This window comes from Scardinius erythrophthalmus (assembly GCF_964197995.2).
Source record: "Scardinius erythrophthalmus genome assembly, chromosome: 7".
Lineage (NCBI taxonomy): Eukaryota > Metazoa > Chordata > Actinopteri > Cypriniformes > Leuciscidae > Scardinius > Scardinius erythrophthalmus.
This window is the reverse complement of record NC_138227.1, coordinates 24,320,016-24,345,192: the sequence shown is the minus strand read 5'-3', so window position 1 is coordinate 24,345,192 and position 25,177 is coordinate 24,320,016. Positions and strand designations below refer to the sequence as shown.

General features: G+C 37.3%; 2 protein-coding genes across 8 annotated transcripts in view; both read right to left on the bottom strand.

The window, feature by feature from the left end:
* The window catches only part of dclk1b (doublecortin-like kinase 1b), a gene marked incomplete at both ends in the record, with an annotated part of 37,382 nt that extends 28,759 nt beyond the window's left edge, over positions 1 to 8,623 (bottom strand). For all 3 annotated transcript variants that reach the window (XM_081371700.1, XM_081371701.1, XM_081371702.1), the window contains 2 exons: positions 5,731 to 6,077; positions 8,266 to 8,623. In XM_081371700.1, the coding sequence (XP_081227826.1) occupies positions 5,731 to 6,077; positions 8,266 to 8,623 (705 nt within the window). The remainder of the gene's footprint in view (positions 1 to 5,730; positions 6,078 to 8,265) is intronic.
* Positions 8,624 to 10,611: 1,988 nt separating this feature from the next.
* Positions 10,612 to 24,625, bottom strand: spartb (spartin b). Of its 5 annotated transcripts, none has more exons than XM_081371053.1 (8): positions 24,425 to 24,625; positions 23,183 to 23,964; positions 17,495 to 17,761; positions 15,797 to 15,941; positions 14,199 to 14,393; positions 13,905 to 14,063; positions 13,399 to 13,489; positions 10,612 to 12,001 (listed from the first exon to the last, which is right to left on the bottom strand). In XM_081371053.1, the coding sequence occupies exons 2-8, from the start codon at positions 23,960 to 23,962 to the stop codon at positions 11,800 to 11,802; spliced, it is 1,839 nt and encodes a 612-aa protein (XP_081227179.1). In that variant the 5' UTR covers positions 23,963 to 23,964; positions 24,425 to 24,625; the 3' UTR covers positions 10,612 to 11,799. The 5 variants fall into 5 exon arrangements, with proteins under 5 accessions (XP_081227179.1, XP_081227181.1, XP_081227180.1 ...); XM_081371055.1 differs by having other exon boundaries at positions 17,564 to 17,761; positions 24,425 to 24,612; XM_081371054.1 differs by having other exon boundaries at positions 13,410 to 13,489; positions 24,425 to 24,577.
* Between the last annotated feature and the right edge of the window lie 552 nt (positions 24,626 to 25,177).

Here is a 25,177-nt window from a genome sequence, read left to right as displayed (position 1 = left end):
TTCATCGGGAAACGCAGACAGCCTGTGCTCACCCATGCCGTTCAGAGTCTCTTAAACACAGGCTAAAAACGCCAGGGCATGACTGTGGAGGGGAAGTTTATTCAATATCAAAATTGTACATTCCTAATGAGACTCTAAAACCAATGTTACTATAAAATATCAATGAGTGACTACATTTATTTATGAGGGGTGCAGTGTGCATTGATAAAAGGCCATTCACAAATGATGTCTCATCAACACCATCAGAAAATACTTCCTGTGTTGGGTAATAGCATCCTGGAGAGTTTTCATTTATTATTGAGAAGTTTATGGGGTGGGAATGCACCATTAGAGTTAACATTGCATGCACTGCTTCAGCATGACGGTGTTCTCTCAGCCAATCAGAAGATAAGGAATCTCGAATCTTAGAAAAGTTTACAATCCTGAAGGTGGCACTTGTGGTGCTTCCTTACAGACTACAGAGGGTTTCTTTTTTTGTTGCTGTTAGGACAATAATACCACTTTGCAACATAACAGCTTGATGCGTGGCCTATACTCTTATTAATAAAGGTCCCAAAAGGGGGTTTTCACAGGAAAGCCATAGAAGAACCATTTTGGGTTCCTGGGAGAACCTTTACACCTCTTCACACAAAGAAAAAAAAAAGTTTTTTTAAGGAACAGTTCACTGAAGGTGGAAATGCAATGGGCAAAAGGTGTGGAAACCCTGTGAATAAGACCTTTGAACAAAGGAAATTGAAAACAAAACCGATTCTTGATGTTGACCCATGTATGTTGTCAGTCATATTTATGTGCTTATAATTTGAAATGACAGCACCGTTTGGTCTGAAAGGACTCTTCATGTCCACACAGTGATGGCAAGAGGTGACCTTTTAAAAATAAACTGAACTATTGAGGTGCATTACATAAGTCCAGCAGTGGCAGATGATGAGTAATGACTCGCTCCATAAATGCAAGTCAGCGTGTTGCAGTAACATGTGGCCCCGTTACACACACACACACACACACACACACTGGTTTAAAATGGAGTCAGCGTACTCTCAGGAATGACTGTACATTCACATGGCTTACAGACCTGATCCGATCCACATTATGATAGTGTTCAAAACCAACAGCTGGGTTCAGCTGTTAAAGTTAAATCCTGCTGGTAGATTTATATTATTAGTATTTATATATTTCATTATAGATACTGGTTCTCGTTGTTTTTTTTGTTTTTTTTATGGCTCTTTGAAGTGCTAAAAAAAGTAATATATTTTTAGTTTGCTGTTAGTTTAGTGCTCTAAAAACTAAAATGCATTATCATTTATTTTCATATATATAACCAAGGAGGGTATAAATGAATAATTAATGTACAAAAAAGAGGACCCATATTTATTATTTATATTTAAGACTGAGTGAAATCTGTTCTAGCCTTTATGATAACCAAACCAAGAAGCCACTTTTCATAATTATTTCTCATCACCCTAAATGTAACGTATTATTTTGAAAATTGCCCAAAAAAATTATGATAAAAGGAATTTTTACATTTTCATTTAATTAATACAATAATTAAATTGTTAATAAATGTTTTATTCCATGATTTAATTACCACAATTTTTGATAATAAATATTCACAACACATTTCATATTAATAATAAAGCTTTATTAATTAATTAATTATTATTATTATTTTTTTGGCTAGTCTTGCTTTTTAAATATTTAAATTGAACTAAACCTGAAAAATGGAATCCAGAAAAAAATGAACCAGAAAAAAAAATTAACTGAATTTGGGAAAAAAATTCAACAGATTTCAAATAGTCCTAAAAAAAATGTTTAAACTTTTATAAAATTATTAAAATTGTATTTATTTAAGACATGCTTTTGATTACTAAAATTTTATGTAAATATTAGAACAGAGTACAGAATACATAAAACAAAAAAAATAACCAGAATTTTTTTTTATAGAATCCAGAAAAATTCAAGCAGAAAAAAAAATGAATTTGGGAACAAATAAAAGGGATTTCATAGGGCACTATGTTGATTCTACTGACAGCTCTGCCAGGGACAAATACGTGGCCCCAGTGCTTTTCACGAGAGGGACATCCTGTAGGCAAAGGCTTCATTCAACCCTGCCAGAAACTGACACAAGCAGAAAAAAATATTCCTCTCATCCTACACAGCCACTGTTCAGCCCTTTTGAGCATGACCGCCTGTGGAAATCACATCAGTGTGGAAGCTAATACGTGAATGAAACAGCCCTCTCAGCCTTTAAGCTAATATTTATGGCACAGACGACAGAAGACACATGCCACGCGGGGGTATTAAAGGGGAAATGCCTGTCTGTCTGTCCTCGGGCTGTCTCACATGATAAGAATAATATAAAGACGCCACTGGCATCACCACAAAAGGCTTCAAAAGAATGGTGGATTATAACCAGGATCACTTCACTGTGCTAAGTATGAAAGAAACTTAAGTTTCTTTATTGTTGGCAGATTAGTGGTAACATAAGTCTGCTCTGTAAGGGAAAATGAAAAAGTAAGTGAGTCATTATCGCAAAATAAAACCCATGCAGGTTGTATGATTAGGACCCCAACAAAGAGTGGAGATTAATGACCAGCTGACTGAACATGATATTTGTTGTTATAATGATTATACAATTTGTATTAGTTTGATGTAGTCATATAAAGTTCTGTATGTTCATTTACGGGTTTTCCACTTCTTCCTGTATACATTTCCAGCTCCCAGAGTGACATGACAACATGACATGACAACTCTCAGAGTGTTTGGCATGGTGATATTGATGTGTTTGGTCTTGGAGGAATAGATCGGCTATGCTGCCGCTGCTGTTGGTTATTGCTGCTGCTGCAGAGCAAGTACGGGACTTGCTACTGCCAATACATACACGACGAGCTGCAAGTCAGACATGCTGCTGCTGTACAATATAACACACATGAATTACCTGTAGCAGATCTATACAGGTGGAGCTGGGGAAGGAGGAGGGTTTCGGAAAGCGCTGCACTGCTATAGCAAATGCTAACCAAGTTTTTGAATGTCGAGCAGCGAGCTCATTGGCTACTGATACAGCAGGAACCAATCAGCTGTGCCCTATAGAGAATGATGTGATCGCAAGAAGATTGAGTTAAGGACCTATCAGCCTGCAGCTTTGTATTTCCACATACCATAATTGCTTTGGATAAAAAGGACAGAGATAATCAAATAAGTATATACTTTAATTAAATTCTATCTTCTTTTAGTTCACATATAGATTCTGTCAGGCTGAGCATTCAACTTTTATCAGAAATCGCCATCTGGAGCAATTAAACCAAATGCAAAGTGTGCTAGTTTGTTGCTCATCAGGAAGCATTCCTGATAAATGCTTGTCGACAGATCAACAAACCAATAATAACACATTTCAAAGCTTGCATCAGTCGCTCAGAAGATAAGGGCAGGAAGTAATTGCCAAGTAAAGGCCACATTTTATTCAGGTATTGTTTATAAGATGCCCATCTCACTAAGTGCTTTCACACTAACTGTTACTAGATGGTGAAATCTTCTAAATTTCCGCTCCATGAAATATCTAAAGGCGGTATTCCTTGAGTTGATTCACCATGAATTACAAACTGCAATCCCTTCTAAACACTAATATGAAATGTATTGAATGATGTAGAAATAAAACAAATATTATATTGCCTTCTAAAGCCAATTTTACCTAGTTAATGCTTCGCCTAATCAATGCCTCGTGAGAGATGCACGTTTCATTGCAATCCTGAGCATCCATCATCCCAACCCAGGCCTGTAACATCACCACTACTGCACCCCTCCTGCCGCAGAGGCTGTTCCTAAGCAACCACCCCCAGCAACCAGATTGCCATAGAAACCGAACAGAGAAAAATTACAGAGAGGGGATGTGAGAAATTGGGGGATTTTCCACACTGTTTGCAAAATATTCCACCATAAATTGTGATTTCTGGATGTTTTAGTAAATTATATGTATTTGAATGGCCTATATAAGTAATATATCACTTGAATATATATATGTCTGTGTGTGTGTGTGCGCGTCAGTGATGTCAAATCGATTGATTGCGATTAATCGCATCTTAGACAAAATATTATATATATATAATATATTATGTCTTTTATGTTAGAAGCGATTAATTGTGATTAATCCATTTAACAGGACAGCGCAAGTTTGTACTGGAGATGAGCTAGTGCAGCACAGTGTCTCTGTATCTGCTGCGGTGGGTGTAAACAGAAGAAAATATAATGCCACTGAAGGCCAACGAGTTTAAGGCCCTCAGGAGACAGCTTGTCACTTCATCAGTCACTTGCTCCTGTGGAGACACAGAAAGGTCACCAACAAACCTCGCTCTGTCTGATCTTTTTCCTCCATCTTCTTCACCACAGTATTTACCTTCCTCTTCCTTTCAAATCTCTTTTGCTCTTATTCAAGCAACATTAAACACAAAAGATTCAGGGAAATTCATGATAACCGCAACAATTAAATGAGCAAATACTGAAAGCACCACAATATGGTGGCTTAGTGGTTTAATATATGAGCTTGTGAAGTGCAGAAGAGAACTTTGACTCTTGTGCCCAGAAGTAAAACATTTAACCAATCACACGTTGCTCCAATTTATAGATGCTTGTTTTCGCCACAGAATAAAAATCTTTTTGCAAAGGTAATAAAAGTAAAGCTAATTGCAACTTTTTTCATAATTATTTTTTCTCCTCATAATTGCGAGTTTAACTCTCGAAATTCTGACTTGATTTCTTGCAATTACGAGTTTATATCTTGCAATTCTGTCTTTTTTCCTCTAATTCTAACTGAGAATTGTGTGATATAAATTCAAATTTTCAATTTTTTTTAGATTTGAGATATAAACTTGCAATTCAGAGAGAAAAGAGAAAAAGTTGCAATTACTTTTTTTTTATTCCATGGTGGAAACAAGCTTTAATTAAAGCTAAATAGAAAAAAAAAGTAACAAGAAAATTACTAAAACTACAAAACTACAAAAAAAAAAAAACGGAAAATCTAACAATAAAAGCTAATTCAAAACATTAATGATAACTATAATGGTATCTAGATAATCCTAAAATAACACTGAACCAAAACAACAAAAAAGTATTCTTCACACCACACCCCACTCTAAAGCAGAGAGCATCTCATCTACAGTTCTTCATGTTTGTTTGAAAAAAGTCCCAAAGGGAATAACGTTTGAAAGTAATCCCAGAATTAACATAACAAATTGGTCGCATAACCACCAACTTTTACTAACACAAACATAGAGAGCTCTAGCAACTGTTTTCACCAAATAAATAAAGAAAAAAGCAGGGCACTGAAGAGGGAAAGAGTAAGGACACCACTTTCCAATTGTCCCGAATGGCAGTTTATGAGTAGAACAGAGTGACGTCTTTGAGATGATGATGCATCTTACCTTTAGAGAAACCAGGACACTAAAAAAAAACATCTTGTTTGAGTAACCAAGGTTATAACTAGGTCAGGACGTTCTAACTCCTTAGTTCAGGGGACTAACTTTGCTTTATTTCAAGCTGATGTGAATTAAATTAAAGCTGAATTTCTGCACCACAAGCATCTCCTGATCCACTGGCTTCTGACAAATAAAGACTTTTGCTTATATAGCGCATCCACTGATCTATTCAAATAGTACTTTCAACCAAACAATAGTATCATTACTGCTGCATCCAATACAAAAGCTGAATTATCTACTTAAATGACATGCCCACTGTACCTACCAGTTTACCATCCACCGTATAAAGCCTCTTGACCACTCCAGAGTCCAGTTTGATGGCATCTGTGATATCTGTGAGAACCTGCTCAAACGAGTGGGCCGTCTTCTTGTTGAGAAGGATGCGCACGGCTTTCCGAGGCTTCACCCCGCTGCGGATTATGGTCACCAGTTTGGGCCGGATGAAATCCTTGTTATCCTTGATTTCTATGGACCCACCCTTGGCGCTGGCCAGAGAGGAGGGCGCTCGTGCTGATCCAACGGTCTTGGCGTTGACCGACCAGTTGGGATTGACATTCTTAGTGTATTCCAGCTTCTTGTAAGGCTCAATTGATCCACACACATAGCTCTCCCCTGTGATACAAAATAAAATAACACAAATAATCAATGAGAATCTATTCAGATTTCTAAATGAATCATTCAGACTGGTTTTCTGAACCGCTTCAACAAGATTCACAGATTTTTTTTTATTCACGAATCAGGCATTGATACTTCTCTCATTAAAACTTACGAACATCCTTTAAAATAAAGGTTTCAAAAGGTGGTTTTCGCAGCGATGCCATAAAATAACCATATTTGGTTCCCCAAAGAACCTTTCAGAGAACATTTCTTAAAAGAACTATTAAAAGAACCACCTTAGTGTGAAGAAAGAAATAACCTTTATTGTGAGGGAATGGTCCATGGATGGAAAGGTTCTTCATGAAACTGTAAAAACCAATAAATAACCTTTATTTTTAAGAGTATCTTGGTTTGTTAATCATAAAAAGCTTTTGTCTGGCTTCGGAAAACTTGTATGAACCACATTTGTATGTATTTCTTTCTTCTGCTTTGGTTAACCATATTCTTAAACCAAACCCTAACAGTAACTCTATGGTAAGTACATGTAGTTTATTATTATTATAGTCCATACTTATTTGAGTAAGTACAATGTAACTACATCACCTTCAAATAAAGTGTAACCCATCATTTTATTATTGGGTAAACTATGCCTTTAACGAGGCTATCCTATGTTTAGTATCACGAGGACACACAGAAGAAATTTCATACATGTGAGTTAAGACAGTCAATGGACATTTAAGCTCCTAAAAAATTTAGGTCACACAGTGAAGGTTAAGTGCCTTGAGAAACTGAAATCTCCTCCAACTCCCTCATTTACATTCATTCTCAGTGCTGCCAGGTGTAGAATTAATGAATGAATTAATGGTTGGGTGGCCTACATAGAAAAGCACCAACGATACCTCTGCTATAATCAAATCAGAGTCATCTAACACATAATTCAAGGAGCAACTTATATTTAATGATTTCAGCTCTCAGGCTTGATTTATTGGTCAACAATGAGAGAAAGGGAGTGGTATGGAGATGCAGAAGCTTTTAAATATTGATGAGCGTTTTAAAGTGATTATCGTTTTAAATCACAGGGCACTCTGGTATCTGCTCACAGACAATACAAGCTTGATCCTTGTTCAGGACTACAAACCATGCTCTGTTTGTGGAGTCAGAGACCCTGGATATAAACACAAGTAAATACAATGACTTTTCAGTAGTAGATTATCTGATTGTTGCACACACTGTATATATTATGTGCTTTATGAGGTTTGATTAGGTTAGAGAAACATATGAAAAGAACTGAGGGAAAATAAAGATTAATTTTAAAATAACTAATTTCATAGTATACAGACATTATTACTGTCATTCACAACAGAGCATGAGGTTTAAGTTCATTAAAACTGACATAAACTAAAAAAATTCAGTTTCCTCATTGCTTTAGATATCACAAAGATGATAATGCACCACTGGAAAGTTTTGTTTTAAGATAGTAGCTGGTTTCTAGATGTCCATTAGCTGGCCCAAGCTGATAATTTCCTTATGCAAGCTTGTAGACCATCAAGGACCAGCAATACATCAGCTCATCCTAGCTTTAAATGGTCTTTGTACAGCTATTGACCACTTTAGACTAGCTACCATGTTCCAAAACCAGCTTAGCCTGTTAACTGTCAGTATCCTGGTATAGCGAGACACTTGGAATCACTTTATATTGCCTTTTTCCCCTAACACATATTTTAGTAATAATCATAAATAAGGTATCATAGGAAATCTTAAACTGAAATTGGACATTGCTTTATGGAAACAGTCCTTTGTTAGACATGTTAGAGTTTACCAATTTAAGAGTCCAAATTATGCTGTAAAATATATATTTTGTGTCAAATTTTGTTTAGTTCAGTACATTTGATTAGCCTAAGCTTAAACCTTTATACCTTTTTACACTTTCATTTTTAGAAGCTGCTTTCATTTCTGCAATAATCTGATGAGATCCATAGTTCATGACTTACAAACCATTTAAGTTTAGATCTATGTTCAAAAAGGAGGTGACAGTAAATTAGCTTAAACATGATGTCCTCATATGGAGAACAGGCATGTATAACCTAAACAATCTAAATCAAGACACACGTGATGAACAGCACCATGTGCCTCAAAATGAACAAGAAGCAAAATATACTGGTGTCCCTAAACCTGCATAGGCTACTCTGACACCCAGTCTCACCTTCCACCAGCTGCTCCATGCTGGTCATTTTCGACCCGTCAATGGCATAAATGGTCCGGACCCCCTGAGGCAGATTTACATTATCTGATAGGGAGCGGGTGAGGTCTGCGAGCAGAGCGTCGAAAGACCTGAATCTGTCGTTGGAGATGGCGTACACAATCCCTTTAAAGTACCGGTCTCCATTGCGGTAGAAGCGGACTTTCTTGGCTTTCTTCTCGGAGCTCAGAGCCTGTAAGGTGCGGGTTCGGTACAGGCTGCAGTGGGCGCTGTGCGTGGGGCTCGGGAGGCCGTTCGCCCGTGAGCCCGCGCGGCTGTATCTTTGTGCTTTGTCCCGTTCGTCGAAATGCTCCAGCTCCATGTCAACACCCGGGACTGTAGTATGAATGGCTATAGAAAAATTGTGGGTAGATGAGTCGTGTTAAAATTAAAATTGCATTTATTACAACGTTTTTTTTTTTTTTTTGCATATGCTGTCAATACAATAAAATGCATTTTAGGCTATATATATGCTAAATAAGCTGCTGGAAATTTACATTTAAAATAGGCCTATAATTTAATAAAATGAAAAAATAAAATTCAATTATTTATAAAAATGTTCTATTTGTGTTTTTAACAATAAACATTAAAGTATTAAAATCATATAACACAATATTTTAACATTTCATACTATTTCAAGTTATTTAAACACGCCCAAAGGGTAAGCACAATGAAGAATTCGCGATTCATCAATTAAAAAGCGATATTAATGCACTAATAAATCTATTTGTGCAATGTCTGATATGGTGCATCTTGCTTCAAAGACAAAAAAGCATATTTATCTTACTTGTCCGCGAGTAGCTATCCGATGAGCACAGTCGATATGAAAGCACACATCTAATGGCTTGTCATCTCTTCCAGAGGAATAGGATGCTGGTGATGGGATGGGCTGCAGCCGGTGTCTCTCTGCCCCTTTCGCTCTTATTTAATGCATCGCAGAGAGACTGGCAGTCTTTGTCGTATTCATGGAGAAAAGAAATCCCTCAATGAATGAATACGAGCGAGCAGGGATGTGTCTCAAACCCCAGTGAGCTGCCTACCTAGACAGTTTAAAATGCGGGTCCTCGTGGGCAGGGAGGAGACTGTTCAGCACAGCTTCTGTCCGGCAGAGACACTCCAATGGCACAAGCTCTATTCAAACGATCTTATAAATTTAAATAAATGAGCTATGATAGCAAATGAACTTTGAACATATGAACGCCCACTATTGTACGCTTAAGGTAGATCATTTATTGCACCAATTGAGAACCGTATATGAACGTTACACTAGAACCAGTTATTTTGCATAACAGTAGTTTACGACCAAGAGACGCCTGGTCATGATTTGGATATTAGTTGTTTGCATATTTGTTATTTTATTTTTATTTATAGCCTACTGCAGGAAATGATTATTTTGGAATTACTTACGACCAATATGCCAAAAATAAGCCATATTATAGGCTATACAGTATATATTTTATACAATGACTTTGTAATTGTAGATTTAAGTGTAAATTTTTTTTTTTTATAAAGATGTATTATTATATATTATGTAACATACATTTTAAATATTAATAGAAAATTATAAATAATAACATTTTACTATTTGTATAGCCTAAGTGATAAAATTACTAGTAGCATAATTATTTAAGGATATATAGAAGTGTCACTAGCCTACTACTTTTTAATTTAAGTCTAATATTATTAGTTTATTTTTGTATATGTTTCTTTAAAAGTGGATGAAATTCACCTCAAACTAAGACTGCTTGATTTCCATTTTATTCCAGGACATCAACTGTTATTCACAACATTAAAAAAAATATAGTAATGAGATGTCTAAAAACAACCACATTTAAAATATCTGTAGAAGTTAACGTCAAGTCAAAACCTACACGTGACTTTTACTGGAGTTCTATCTAAATGTGGGTTGAGAAAGTTAATTTGCTACATATGTAGCTACCTTGTATCAGTCATAATAAGGACAGTTGCAACTTTTCTACACTAGATGGCAGTATTCACTTAAAATTCAATTCATCTGGAAAAAAAGCAGCAATAAATGATAGCACTGGATACAAGATTATGTATGCAGTTTAGATGTGAACAGGGATGCCAAAAGAAAAAAAATATACATATAAAAAACAATATTTTGTGCAGTTTATATGCAATGAAAGAAAGTTTAATGCTGCTGTGTCTGGGCACTTTGCTCAAGCTATAGTTTGTCCTCATCTAGTGTCTTGGCTAGGTCTATTAATCAATTCATTCAAAGCAATTATTCCAATACAAAGAATTTTAACATCACACTGTATTTAAATTAGAGTACATACAAAACAATGTTTTAAATGTTTAATTTATTATGTCAGATAACCATAGGCTATTAGATTCTGTCACTGAGCAAATATAGACTTGTGGTTAAACTTAAATAATGCTTACACATTATTTATGGTGTCAGTACATCGAAATGAGACATATTTTGTAAAGACATGCACGTAGAATTAACAAGTTTGTTAATGCTTACAGTGAGATGTCATTACAGTTCAAGGTAACATTTATATCTTTTTTCTATAGTCAAGTTAAAAGTGCAGCCATTGTTTTAATGAGAAAAAACGACAACTGCATAGAGATGTTTTATGAGTGGTCAACAGTGGGAGAACTCCAGTTTATATTAAATATAAGCCTCTTTAACTTAAAATATTATTAAAAAATATACTTTAATACTAGATTTTAAACATTTCCCAAAAAGTCTGATTTCTCTGGCTTTTAATTAATCAGATTTCTAATATCTGACCTCAATATCTTAATCCAACGCCATGTGCAATTATATTTTTATTGCACTTATTTTCCACAAGAATACCTAGCAGCCATCATCCTCAAGAAATATTTGTGTCTGTTCCTAGCAAGGGTTAAAGTGCTTTTAATATTTTAAAACATAAAAAACCCTGAAAGAACCAAGAGCAAACAGGTCTGCGGATAAAAAACAACTACCATAAAGCATTCTTAGCATATATATTAAAGCTTAGATATAGATTTCTTCTTTAAATATAAGAATATTATATTTGTTAAGGCTCTATGGGAAAATCATAATTCCACCTTTGGCTTGCACTATGTTTTAAGGGTCCATTTATAAGACACAAACCACGCAAAACTACTGGCGTCCAACTAAACAATGGATCTGTGAGTTCATTGGTGATATGTTGAGTTTACATTGCTGGTGAAGTGTAAGGCATGGTCAGGAGTATTGTTGTCCATCAGGCAGGGCAGTCAGTCAGTCAGTCCTAACTTGTAAAGGGAATTTTTGACTTGCATTTACAATTTAACCAGTGAAAATAGTAAACATGACAGCACAGTTAAGTGTATTTACTGTAGTGAGGCCTTTGGAAATCAGTGTCAGTCACATAAACAAATAACGACAAAAGCACACGGACAACGATCCATTCACTTCTTCAACCTTTTTTTGAAAGCACGACCTTTGGTTTGCTCTTAAAAATGGACACCTGAAACGAGAGGTTTGAATCTAAAACTCTACTTTTGGTCTTTGTGTTTCTCAACTTGACTGTCTGGCTCTTTGACTTTATAGTCAGCCAGAATGGCATGGGCAGTCTCTTTGCCGGTCTTCTTGACCATTGCCTTGATCCCCAGGTTGTCGATATTGAAAGCGGTGACGCCCACATTGATGGCTGAGTTGACAGCATGGTCTGTGGCCTGGCCCGCTTCCGCCCCATACCTTGATTATAGACAACCCAGATTAAGTAAAAGAGAGCATGGGGTGATTGAAAAATAAGCTTTAGGAGAAGGAGAGTACCCAATGCAGAGCAAAGCAGTTAAACATACATGCAGGGATTCAGTCATTTCTCAAGAGAAAAATTATCTGATTTAAAATGTCAAATTAATCCTACAGATGGCATAAAAATGTTTATTATGTTGTAATGTGCAATGGTCGAAATGAAAATGGCCAGTAATTTTAAGCACAGTAACCTTTTACAAGGATGGTTGTAAAAAAAAAAAAAAAAAAAACAGAATGTGATCTTATATGAGCTATATCACCAATTATTTCCCACTTTTAAATATTGGATAATTATTGAAAGGATTAAACCGTAGTACAGTATTTAAACTTATTAGCACAGTATAAGAGGATTTACACATTGTTCAAAAGTTTGAGGTCAGTAAGATTTTATGTATGCTCACCAAAGCGGTGAACAAAATTACATGTGGTAACATTGTGAAATATTATTACAAATTTTGCTGTTAACTTTTTAAAATGTAATTGATTCCTTTGGAGTAATGATGCTGAAAATTCAGTTTTGCCATCAGTCTTCAGTGTCACATGATCCTTCAGAAACGTGGTGCTTAAGAAAGATTTCTTATTATTATCAATGTTGAAAACAGTTAATATTTTTGTGAAAAAAGTGATACTTTTTCCCCCAGGATTCTTTGATCAAAAAGAGCATTTATTTCAAATATATCAATTTAATGCATCCTTGCTCCAAAGTATTAATTTTTTTTTTTTTTTTAACTCACTGACCATAAACTTACGAACAGTAGTGTGTATACTGTATACTGTACATCTTGGTCGAATTGTGATTATGTTTGCCATCCGATACAACCCGGTAAAACCTTCTGTTGATGCAACAGCATAATGAAAGTCATACTTGAAAGGTTCAAAAGTTAAGAAAAATAAAGCAATGAGATTAATTGCGTTTGGCTGTTAGAAACAGATATTCATTCCATCACTTAACTATGGATCAGTGTGCAAAGCAACACAGGATGCCAACGGACGTGATGTTATCATTATGTCCAATAAATCATTAGCATTGCGTGCAAGAGCTGACTGATTCAGACACATCCATAAGCTTCAGCCATGCTCCTGACCATTAATTAAAGGCCATTTTACAGGGTGCAGGGAAAAATGTTTCTACTTGTTTTCAATTGGGGTGTCTGAAATGTTCCCCAGACCCCTAAATCTGTAAACAAATACATGGAAGAAACTAGTGTGAGTGCAGTTTATTTTTCTGATCAAAGTTACTGGTGAGCAACTGCAAATGCAGAAAGTTAAAACATTGGTATGATCAACCTAAGAGCAGGTGAAATGATCTGAGAACCTTGTGGAGTTACTGTACTTACTTATGTTTTACCGTGGTAACCGTCTCTGCAGCAACGCTCTTTGCAATGTTCTTTGCTGCGACCTCCAACCCCGTCCACATTGTTGCAAATCCTGACAAAAGTATAAAGGCTTCTTTCAAAAACATTAAAAAAAACTTTTGAATGGTAGTGTAATGTGATAATAAGCACATTTACTGTAGCACTGACAGCATTTAACTTTTGTAATAAATGTATGGTTGCAAACTTAGTCTTGGTATTTATCATTTCAATGACTATCATTGACTGTCGGTATTTAAAAAAATCTAATAATCACTTGGCTTGCTTTTTCTGCTCCAAGGTAACTTTTGTAAAGTACTTGACAAATCACTTCACAGATCAATAATGACAATAAGAGACAATAATGTAATAGTAGTTGCTTTGGAAGGAAAGAGTCTGACAGAACTTAAATAAGCAGTGAGTAAAGTAAGTGTATGTGACCGAAAACAGCAAAGAAGAGCATCATGTCTGGGTTGAATGATTCACTAGACCTTGTACTCCACTTGCTGCAACCACCATGGCACCGTCAATATTGGAGCGTCCATCCCTGTCTTTCTTCAGAGACTCTGGGATTAGCTTCCCTCCGTGTTTCTTCACATGGGGTGCCAGCTCTCGGCCAGCATATCCAGCAACAGTGCACAGTCCATCCACTGGAACAGTGCAGAACATGTTTTTTGCTCAAATCATCCACAGTAAATGAAGTGCATCTCATATTTATTCACTATTATCAACAAAATGAGGAATTTCCAAAGATAGTAACGGTGAGTTGATAAAGCCTTCCTTACCAAGGAACTGGCTGACTTTTACTGCTCCTCCTGTGGCCTGTTTGGCCACATGGAGGCTTCTGGTTACCGTGGGGCTGACTTGGGCTGGTTTGTCCTCTGGAGTGATGTGGTCTCGTAGTTTGGATGCACCTTTATGTATGGCTTTCCCTGTGTACTCCGCCCCCTTCACCAACCCCCAGCTCAGCCATGAAGCCCCTGTTGATATATTTCAAGAAGCTGCTTGTTTAAATACTGTACATTACAAAATGTTTCCTGTCTCTTTTATCGGACATTTATTTTTTTAAGGACGTTCTTTAAGTATTTTTGGTGGTAAACACTGTTTAGGTTCTTCTAGCACAAGACAAATAGTTGGACAATTAACAAACTGTCCTAAATGCTTAAAACACTAGGGCCCGGTTTCACAGACACAGCTTAGAATAAACCAGGATTAGGCCTTAGTTCAATTAGGACATTTAAGTAGCTTTTATAAACTTGCCTTAGAAAAAACACTGGTGTGCATCTTGAGACAAAACAATGGCAGTGACATATTTTAAGATATGCCAGTACACGTTTATTTCAGTTAAAACATCTCAAACATGCATTTTAGTCTGGGACTAGGTTTAAGCCTTGTCTGTGAAACCGGGGGTAAGTTTATGATTTCTAAATCCACAAAGTGATAAACAATGACAGTATTTATGTTTTCTCAATGTATTTTTTAATGATGATCCTAAAATATCTTCTGTTTACATGTGTCTATTTGTTATATATTGTTATAAGTTATATAAGCTATTTATAAATATAAGTTCAATTTTTTTACTGTTGAATTAGAATACTGTAAAAAATTATTTGAATATACTCTACTGTTCAAAACATTTCTTAAATAAAATACTTTTATTCCGTAAGGATACAATAAATATATTTATAATATTACAAAATATTTCTATATTGAAATAAATCCTGTATTTTATATATATATATATATATATATATATATATATATATATATATATATATATATATATATATATATATATATATATATATATATATATATATATATATATATATATATATATATATATTATTATTATTATTTATTATTAATAATACAATTATGTTATTATTATTATTATATAATATATATATATATATAATTATAATTATTTATTATTAATAATACAATTATGTTATATATATATATATATATATATATACACACACACACACACACATACAATATGTAAATTGGCACAACTTTTTAACATTAATAATAAAAATGCTTCATGACCATCAAATCATTATATTAGAATGATTTCTGAGGGATCATGTGATGCTGAAAATTCAGCTTTACATCACATAAATAAATTACTTGTTCCTAATAAAATACTTGCATTTAATTACTTAATATATTAGAATAGAAATATTATTATTTCTAATAATAATAATAATAATAATAATAATAATATTTCACAAAATTACTGTATTATACTGTATTTTAGATCAAAATAAAACGCAGCTTTGGTGAGCATAAGATATTTCATTAACATCCCCAAACATGTTAAATATGTTTCATTCATTCTTTTTATTCAAGCCTTATTTAGGGAGATCACCCAGCTTACCAGTCAGGATCCCTTGAGCCACCTTCTCGCTCCATTCAGGAAGAACCTTGTCCTCCTCAGCAGCAGAGGGTGCTGCTTCAGCTGCAGGAGGGCCCATCGGCACCTTCTGACCCAGGTTAATGGTATCAGTTGCGCCATCTGATGCCTTGGAGACACAGGATAGCGGGCAACAGTTCAAACAGAGCATCATAAAGAGTGCAGAAGCAGGCTCAAGCAATCACTAAAAGCAAATGGTGACTTGTAGGATAACTATATGGACATAAGCCAGTATTGTGAATTACACAAGGAGGGAATGCTTCCAGACTTTTCCCTGTTTGCCCCAAAAAAACCCTTTGTTGTCTCTAAACACTTGAGCCAGTGAGTCAGCATGGTCTGCTACAACAACCTGTTATTTCCACAACAATGGGGGTGTTTGTCGTCGTCACCCCCTCCTTTACAGGGAACAGCGGCACTTGGTTCCAAACTCAGCAGCAGCTGCTCTGCGAAATGACTTCTAAAAGCATTATGATGTTTTTTTCTGACTCACATAACCACAAGAATAGGATTATGACTCATTATAAAGCAACTGAATTTAAAAGACAAAGAATAATGATGCGGGTGAGCTACTGTTACACTTGGCTGCGCTCTCGTTGACAACTATCCTGTGGTAAGAAGGGAAACAAAGGTGTTCTTGGTTTGCTAAGAGCATTACAGCGAATTCATTCTCCTTCTCATGTATGCTGTCAATCCATGGAACCGCAGGGGAGTGTGCCAGCTAAAAAGCGCAAGCCAAGCCCGCTCACTATTTCATGAATAATGAACATAATACCCAACGCCAAAGGTGTAAGAACAGTCTTGAATATCTCTGTTACAGACAGTGCAAGCAGCAGTAAGCAAAGAAGCATTGTAAGGACCACATGAACTGTCAAGTGCATTGAATTATAAAAGATAGATCCATTCAGCACATCAAACAACTTAAAAGTATTTTTTATATCTAGTAATAATGTAATTCTGGGTGATCTGATCACAACGGGGCAAAATATTATTACAATTATTAAATATTTAACTTTAGGAAATCAATCTATCAATCCATCCATCCATCTTAGTACTGGCCATTAATATGCCTGGAGTCTTTCTCTTATGTAAGGGGTACATTTTAAACATATTTGACAAAGGTACGTTGATTGTAAAACTTTTTAGTTAGTGCACTTTTAAGTCAAGCACTCCAATGTGATACTTAAAGATCACCCTGTCTTATAGAACTTATCTCACCCTTGTTATTTGTAGCATAAATATACACAACCCAAATGCACTTGTCATTCAGTGGTCCTGCAATGCTTTAGTACCTTATATACATCTTTTAAACTCTCAAATACACCTGAAATCTGTAAAGATAGTAAAGGGTTAATGAGGCAGGCAGGTGCAATGATATGTGCCCAATGCAAGTAACATGCAAAAATCTGATTTAAAGGTCATTCCAAACACATGCACATAATTCATGCACTTAAAATGTGTGAATATTATGCATCTAAAATACATAAAAATGTTACCACAGTGTAAAATTCTTGATTCTAGTCTGTTCTGAAGGGGGGAAAAAGAAAAACTCAAAAAATACCAAAGAGGGGTAGCAATAAGTGAGATACTGGAATTAATATTCAAAGCAGCAGAGATTGAGTCAGTGACAAACACAAGGTTTGAGACGATGTTGAGCAACCACACCTGCTCTGAAGCCACAGCTGACCCCTGTGTTTCTGAGGTGGGACCTGAGGGGGCACAGGGACAGCTCACCTGGACACGCAGGTCAGTCAACTGAGAAAGTACATTCTGGAATAGTTCACGTTCCTTCTGGGGAAGCTCGGAAGAAAGGACCACCCCAACATACGAGCCCGGGTTGGGAGCCATCATGTCAGGGAACATGTAGACCCCAGTGTTGCACAGCAGGACTGGGGAGTCAGAGGCCATCAATGGGTAAAGCCAGTCACAAACCTGAAATTAGAAATAAAAATAAGTGTGAATTACTCAAGTAGGACAGTTTTAACTTTTAAACTACCCATACAATCAGAGGGCAGCTATTGGCTGATATGAATGTGTCATAATGTTGGCCCTTACCCAAAAGCCATCCAAATATGCGGGCAATAAAAAGTTGATGAGCATGACAATGTTGACTCAAGAACATGTCCTTCTTATTGGGACATGCTCATTACCAGATATATCGTCCCACCTCAAAAGAATGATTTATAGTAGACAGATCAAATCATAAAAATTTGTACTGAATAATTCATATCAATGATTTATCAAAAATATACAAATCACGTGTCTTATTTTAATATATTCCTTTAAACTAATGTATATTGCCTTAATATAGTGATTTTAAAAGCCTTACTTTACAGACCAAACGATAAAAATCTAAATCTTTATCAAAAGCATGGGAATCACTTTTATGATTTAATATATTCATTTAAATTAATATTCTTTTAAAGTAGCGCTTTTAAAGTCCTGTCTTGGTTTGTGAGACCTGTAGTGACCTGATATTGCAGACTATTGTAAAGCTACGAGATTTAAAAAAAGAAAGCTTTGAATTTTAAATTGCTTCACATCCAGCTGCTGACTGACAATATCGTTTCTTTAGATATGTAATGGGTTAACTTGCTATCTAGTTATTAAATAGAAATTGCCCCTTGTATTTCTAGGGAGGATCAGAATCTAAAGTTCAGGTCTGGATTTCCTTCAATTGAGACAGTGGACAGCTCTGCATTAGATGCATTCATCTTGACCTCATGACAGCTAGCATTAAATTGGATTACCGTCAAAGCCTGAAGCGCAGCAACTGGAGGTTCTTTATTCAGCTTCATGACAAAGCTAATCTATGACCTCAATGTCCATGTGGAGAGATGATACAGTTTACTTTAGGACGTTAGAGTCTTTGGGCCATGATAGGGTCCAAAAGTCATACAAGGCTTACATATTGATACTCAGTTTTCTGATTTCCATAAAATTACCTAATGTTGTGAATTGCGAATTTACATTAGGCACATTATCAACCGTTATCACAAACAACAGCAGGGTTCAAGTGAAAACTATTGTCTCATATTGTGTTGTTTATATTGTCTCTCATTTAAAAAGAAAATACTATCAAGTCATAAAGCTCATTCTGTAACACCGCTCCACCAGATAACTGGGGCTGTCCCAGGATGATGTCACTCAGTGAAAGCTTATTGGATATTTGCAGTGAGCATACACTCACATGACACCATTAAGAAACAACAGATGAGGTCAGCCTTTATTTAAAACAGGGGTCTCAAACTGCCGGCCCGCGGGCCATTTACGGCCCCCCCTCCCCCTCCCTCCGGCCCGCAACTGATGTAAAAAATATAACATAATCCGGCCCGCAAAACAATTAAAAATATATATATTTTTTGGTTCATGCCAATTTAAAATACCACTTCATATTAAATTGAAACAAGAACACGATTCAATAAAAAAAAAAAAAAAAAATAAAAAAAAAACGTGAATGCGTAATTTAAAAAAAAAAAAACCCGCGCAAACCCGGCATATTTGATAAGAGAGCTGATTTTGGTCCTAGGAGTTTATTTGTTTGGCTGCTATAGAAACTGAAAATATGTCTCTTTCTAAACCGAAAAGGAAAGTGGATGATGAACACAGACAGTTTCAAGAAAGATGGACATTGCAGTATTTTTTTGTGGAGTTTAATGGAAATGCTACCTGTCTGATATGCAAAGAAAAAGTCGCAGTCCTAAAGGAGTATAATCTCAAGCGTCATTACACAACTAAACATGGAGAACAGTATGAGAAGTACCAGGCAGACGAGAGAGAAAAGACAGCCATGAAATTGAAGAGAGAGCTAACGTCCCAGCAAAGCCTTTTCCACAAAGCCAAAAAGGATGCTGATGCTGCAGTTGAAGCAAGTTATGTGGTGAGTGAGTTGATCGCGAAAGCAGGAAAGCCATTCACTGAAGGGCAGTTTATGAAGGATTGTATGTTAAAAGTCGCTGAGATTCTATGTCCAGAAAAGAAGGGCTTGTTCAACAATCTCTCTCTATCTGCAAACACAGTGGCCGAGCGGATTAGCGAGTTGTCGAGTGACATTTATGATCAATTGCGCGGCAAAGCTAGAGTTTTCACTGCGTACTCTTTGGCGCTCGACGAAAGCACAGACAAAACAGACATTGCGCAGCTAGCTATTTTCATCAGGGGTATTAATGAACAATTTGAAGTGACGGAGGAGTTGTTAAGTTTGTGTCCAATGCATGGCCGTACTACAGCCAACGATATATTTCAGCAGCTGTGCGACGCGATTGAGCGCGCTGGATTGCCGTGGAACAGACTGGTGGGCATTACCACTGATGGCGCCCCATCTATGACAGGCAAAAAAAACGGACTGGTAGCGCTGGTACAAAGAAAGTTAGAAGAGGAAAATGCAGATCCAGCAGTTGTTCTGCACTGCATTATACACCAACAGGCTCTGTGCAGCAAATGCCTGAAATATGAACATGTCATGTCTGTTGTCCTGAAATGTGTCAATTACATCAGGTCGAGAAGTTTACAGCACCGCCAGTTTCGGGCCTTTTTAGAAGAAATTGAGTCAACATATGGCGATGTACTTTACTTTACTGAGGTGCGCTGGCTCAGCAGGGGGAATGTCCTGAAGAGATTTTTTGACTTAAGAGCAGAGGTGAAGATATTCATGGAAGATGGCAGAATGGATGTTCCTGAATTTGATGATCCTAAATGGGTCATGGACCTTGCATTTTTAGTGGACATAACACAGGAGCTGAACATCCTTAACTTGAAGCTCCAGGGTCCTGGTCAGCTCATCACAGCAGCATATGAAAGTGTGAAAGCTTTCTCCACAAAGCTGAGATTGTGGAAAACTCAGCTTTCTGCAAAAAACCTCAGCCATTTCACTACATGCAGATCTCTTGTGGAGGAGGGCACAGCATTCAGTGGTGATGAATACGCTTCTGCTATTAACAACCTACTGGAGGAATTTGATCAGCGTTTTGCTGACTTCAAGTCACACCGTGACACTTTCCAGCTGTTCGCAGATCCCTTCTCAACTGACGTGGAGAGTGTCCCAAGTGTGTTGCAAATGGAACTTATTGACTTGCAGTGCAACAGTGAGCTAAAAACTAAATTCAGAGAGGCACAGGGAAAAGCAGACAAGACTGGACAGTTTTTGAGAGAGTTACCTCCATGCTACCCAGAGCTGTCCAAAGTGTTCAGTCGGGTAATGTGCCTTTTTGGAAGCACATACCTGTGTGAGAAATTGTTCTCAACTATGAACTTCAATAAATGCAAGTACAGGTCCAGGCTTAGTGATGCCCATCTTGAAGCTGTACTCAGGGTTTCAACTGTGACCTCCATCAGTGCAAACGTGGCTCAGTTGTGTGAGCAGAAGCGCTGCCAGGTGTCTGGCAAGAAATAGAATAGTGTGCAAATGTATTCAGGGATTGCATGAGTTCACTGCAATGTTGTTCAGTGCAAAGTTTTGACAAGTTATTTAACTAAAGTTAAGTAAGGGAAAAAAGGTTGCACTAACTGTTATATATTTAACAATATATAATATAATTTTGTTTAATATACTGATGTTTACATTTTTTGTTAAGTATGACACAAATATGTTAGTTACATAATCTGAGGTAAATGAGAGCTAACATTTCAGCAAGTGAAGTAAATTTCCAGAAAAATATTGCGCGTTCTTGTTGTGCTTGAATGTTAAAATGGCCCTCCTATAAGCTTTCGTTCACAGCAGTGGCCCCCAGCCAATTTGAGTTTGAGATCACTGATTTAAAACAACACCATCTCAAAAGTGAAGCAAGTTTTAGAGCCAGAACAAAATGTTGTGAAAGTAGGTTAAAGCTTGAAACAAGCCTCCTTGAACCATTAGGCTATGTCCAAATCCCTGGAATTTAATAAATCTACTAGTCTCTATGGGTGAAAAGAGCACACAGCAACAGTTTTTGGCAGAATATCACAAAACTTGCCTTAAATGTGTCTGGGTCACATTTAACCCACAAAATGAAAAGACAAAAAATAAGAAATTCTATGTGGCAAGCAGGGCGGGGCCGAGAGCCATGGGAACGGAATAAGGCCGGGGGCGCCACCTGCGCCCCACACCGGTCTCAATTCCCATGGAGGAGCTCCAGAAGGATTAAAAGAGGAGTGATGACAGTGGAAGACGAGAGAGGACCAGGACCAGGCCAGGCCTTATGTTGTAGTTTCATTTTAGTTTATGTAGCAATCATCCATGAGGCAGTCGTTGTTTTTATTTTATTTTGGGGATTATATAGCTTAGATTCATGTAGCATTTTTGTGTTTTAAAGCAGGGGTTTTCAACCGGTGGTCCGCGGCCCCCTGGTGGTCCGCGGCGGCATTGCATGTGGTCCGTGACATGCATTCCACCCTACGTAATTTCACTATTAAAATCATTTTTTTCTTAAAAAAAAGAAAAAAAAAGCCAAGTCAGTCAGTAATAAATACATTGGCATTCAGTAAAGTGTCGAACCCATAAAAAGTAGAACCATTGTCCGCTTACATAAAACAAATCACGACATGACCTTGTGTGATTGAGTGAGTGGCGTTCACACCAAACGCGAATAGAGCGATTGTCATGTCAAGTCAATATAAAGACGTGTTTACGCGCCTGTGGAGGTCCTGCGAATGAGGCGTTGCGCGTCGCGGACCAAGGCGAATTGAGCGTCTGGCGCGATACGTGCGAGTGATTTGAGAGAGAGAGAGAGAGAGAGAGAGAGAGAGAGAGAGAGAGAGAGAGAGAGAGAGAGAGAGAGAGAGAGAGAGAGAGAGAGAGAGAATTCTGATTAGTCGAGAGGATATATCGCGTTTAGGCTAAAAATAGGTTCAGCGCTTATCGCGCTTTTTGAAAGAAACTGCATCTTGCTGTACATTTTAAACAAGGAAATATAGCGATTTGGCATGAAACGCTGATGGAGCAGTGAATAGGTTCAGTACACAGCAAAATGACATGACAAACTCTTTTTTTTTAAATGCCATTTCCTCTGTGCTATCTGATAAAGGAATCCACACACTACACACACACACACAATAGTGGTCTGCCGATTTTGTTAGTCAGAATGGTGGTCCCTGGCACAGAACCAGTAGAAAACCCCTGTTTTAAAGTAATGAGAATTTGGGGAGGATATGCAAGTAATTGTCATAAAAATAATGAAAATGAAAAAAATTAAATGACTGAATGAAAAATGTTTTGAATGAATGTTCCTAAAACAGGCTTCATTTTCTTTCCGCAAACACACACACATATATATAATATTCCCCATTGGGAAAAAACATGTCTGCACATTTCTTTGTGAGATTCTCTTTTTCAGGCATATGAAGAGGAATTAAATAACAGAACTTGTGATTTCTTACCTGTAGGAAGGCAGGTGGCCTGTTTGGAATCCTCTCTGAGCACTCATTGGTGAATTTTACGATGCGTAGGTACCCTGGGTAAGAGGGAGCGCTCACTTGTCCCTCAGGGGTAACGAAGAAGATCTGCACTCCTTGAGGAAGGAAAAAGAGTTCCTCCCCATCCTCCCCCAGACTCTGAAGAGAGGGCGTGGAATTAGACGTTTGGCTGTAGAACTCATCGCCAACCAAGGAGAGCTCGCCAGAGTCGGTGCCGTAGGAAAGGGTCAGGTGTCCGTCAGCAGCCTGAGGGGTGTATGCAGGGGGCTGGTCGCTTAACATATTGGGTTGTATAGTTGGGGAGACTGGAACAGGCCCACCTGAAGCCCCTGCAACGTTGGAAGGGAGCATCTGCGGTGGAGTTGGCCTCTCCGGCTTGACCTTCGGGACTTCAGGGTAGAGTTTCTGAGGGGCTGCGCTGCTATCTGAGACTCCGTTGGGGTCTGGCGTGGTCCCCAGCATGGCTAGACGGGTGGTGATGTTGTTCAGGGTCTCCTGCATCTTGTGCTGCATCTGCCTAGCCGCTTCCCAGGAGGAACCCACGCACTCTACACCCTGCGAAGGCACACTAAGAGCCCTGAGGAGGTGCTGCCGTCCTTGCCGGTACTGTTTTAGTGCCTCTGCGTTGTGGCCCGCCTCATCCTCGGTCAGGCCTTTATTGATGCACTCAAATGCCTTCTCGTACCCATCTTTGATCACTTGCAGCCTGGCTTGATCAAATGCCTCTTGTTTTGCTTGCTCCATAACTGAAAGTAAAAGTCAGAAATGCTGTCAACTCCATGTATTTTAATATGTTATAATTGAACCAAGTTAGTACTTTTCTAAAGGAAGAACTTATCAACATACGTTAAATTCAATTATTATGCGTATTCAAAGAAATTAAGTCAAACAACCTTTTTCTGACACATCGTTCCCGGCTTATTATTAGCACTGAACCAGCTTACACAGACCATGACCGTGTCATATGAGGATTTACAAACAAAACACCTGCTTAACATTGCGAAGTGACATTCACAATTAAAGAAGAGCTGGTAGTTTATCGAGCGAATCTTGAAATACGAGTAACTTATTAAGTATTAAAGTCACAGAATCCAACATAATAAGAGTGTTACTGGCTAACACCCTTTCATAAAGCCCTCATAAACCTCTGCCTCTCACTGGTAACATTCAAGGCATTTAACCAAGCATTTCCATTTGGTAACTCACCAGGAGATGTGATAAATGACGTGAAATATGGAGTTTAATGTGTGTTTCGCGTTAATTCCGGGTTTGTTGATTGAACAGCTTCAGCTCTCTGACAGCTGAGCTGCTGCTCGACTTGTGCGTGTCTGTTGCGTGATCGAATAACGAAGTTTATCTAGCATAGATTGAAGCGCGTCCACTACACTTGCGCTTCCGCGTTCAGTCACCTGCTGCGTTTTGATGTTTCTGATTGGTTAGAGGAGTTTGCTCGACATATGTGTATAATGATTAGACGAATCTTTATTTAAAGACTGACATCTTTCTGTAATTGACACTTTGAAGCGTATCCATTTTTCAATATGCCTTTAAATCAGATTGATTGTGACGTTTTAATTCTCATATTGTTGGCCCATGAAGTTAGTGTAAGGAGGTTTTAATTTGCACTGTGAGGAATTTCCTGCAGCCTTTGAAATGCCTGTAAATTTTCAGAGCATGTTTTTTCTCTCCTTTATAGTAAATTGGATTAATAGCCTAAATAAAGGCATGTTTTCTTTGTATTTGTTTTCAAAATGTTTCCCACCCCATCTAATTAAGAGCAGTCACTTATAATGTGCTTTAACACTCAAATATTTGTGTTTATATGAACCAATTAACTCCAGACCGTTTTAGGTATGAAGATAATTCTTCACAGACTATTGCTACATGTTCATGATTGATTTCAGGCATCTATAGTTGCCAGAAAGAAAATTATATTGGGCAGACCGGTTTTGTATAGAC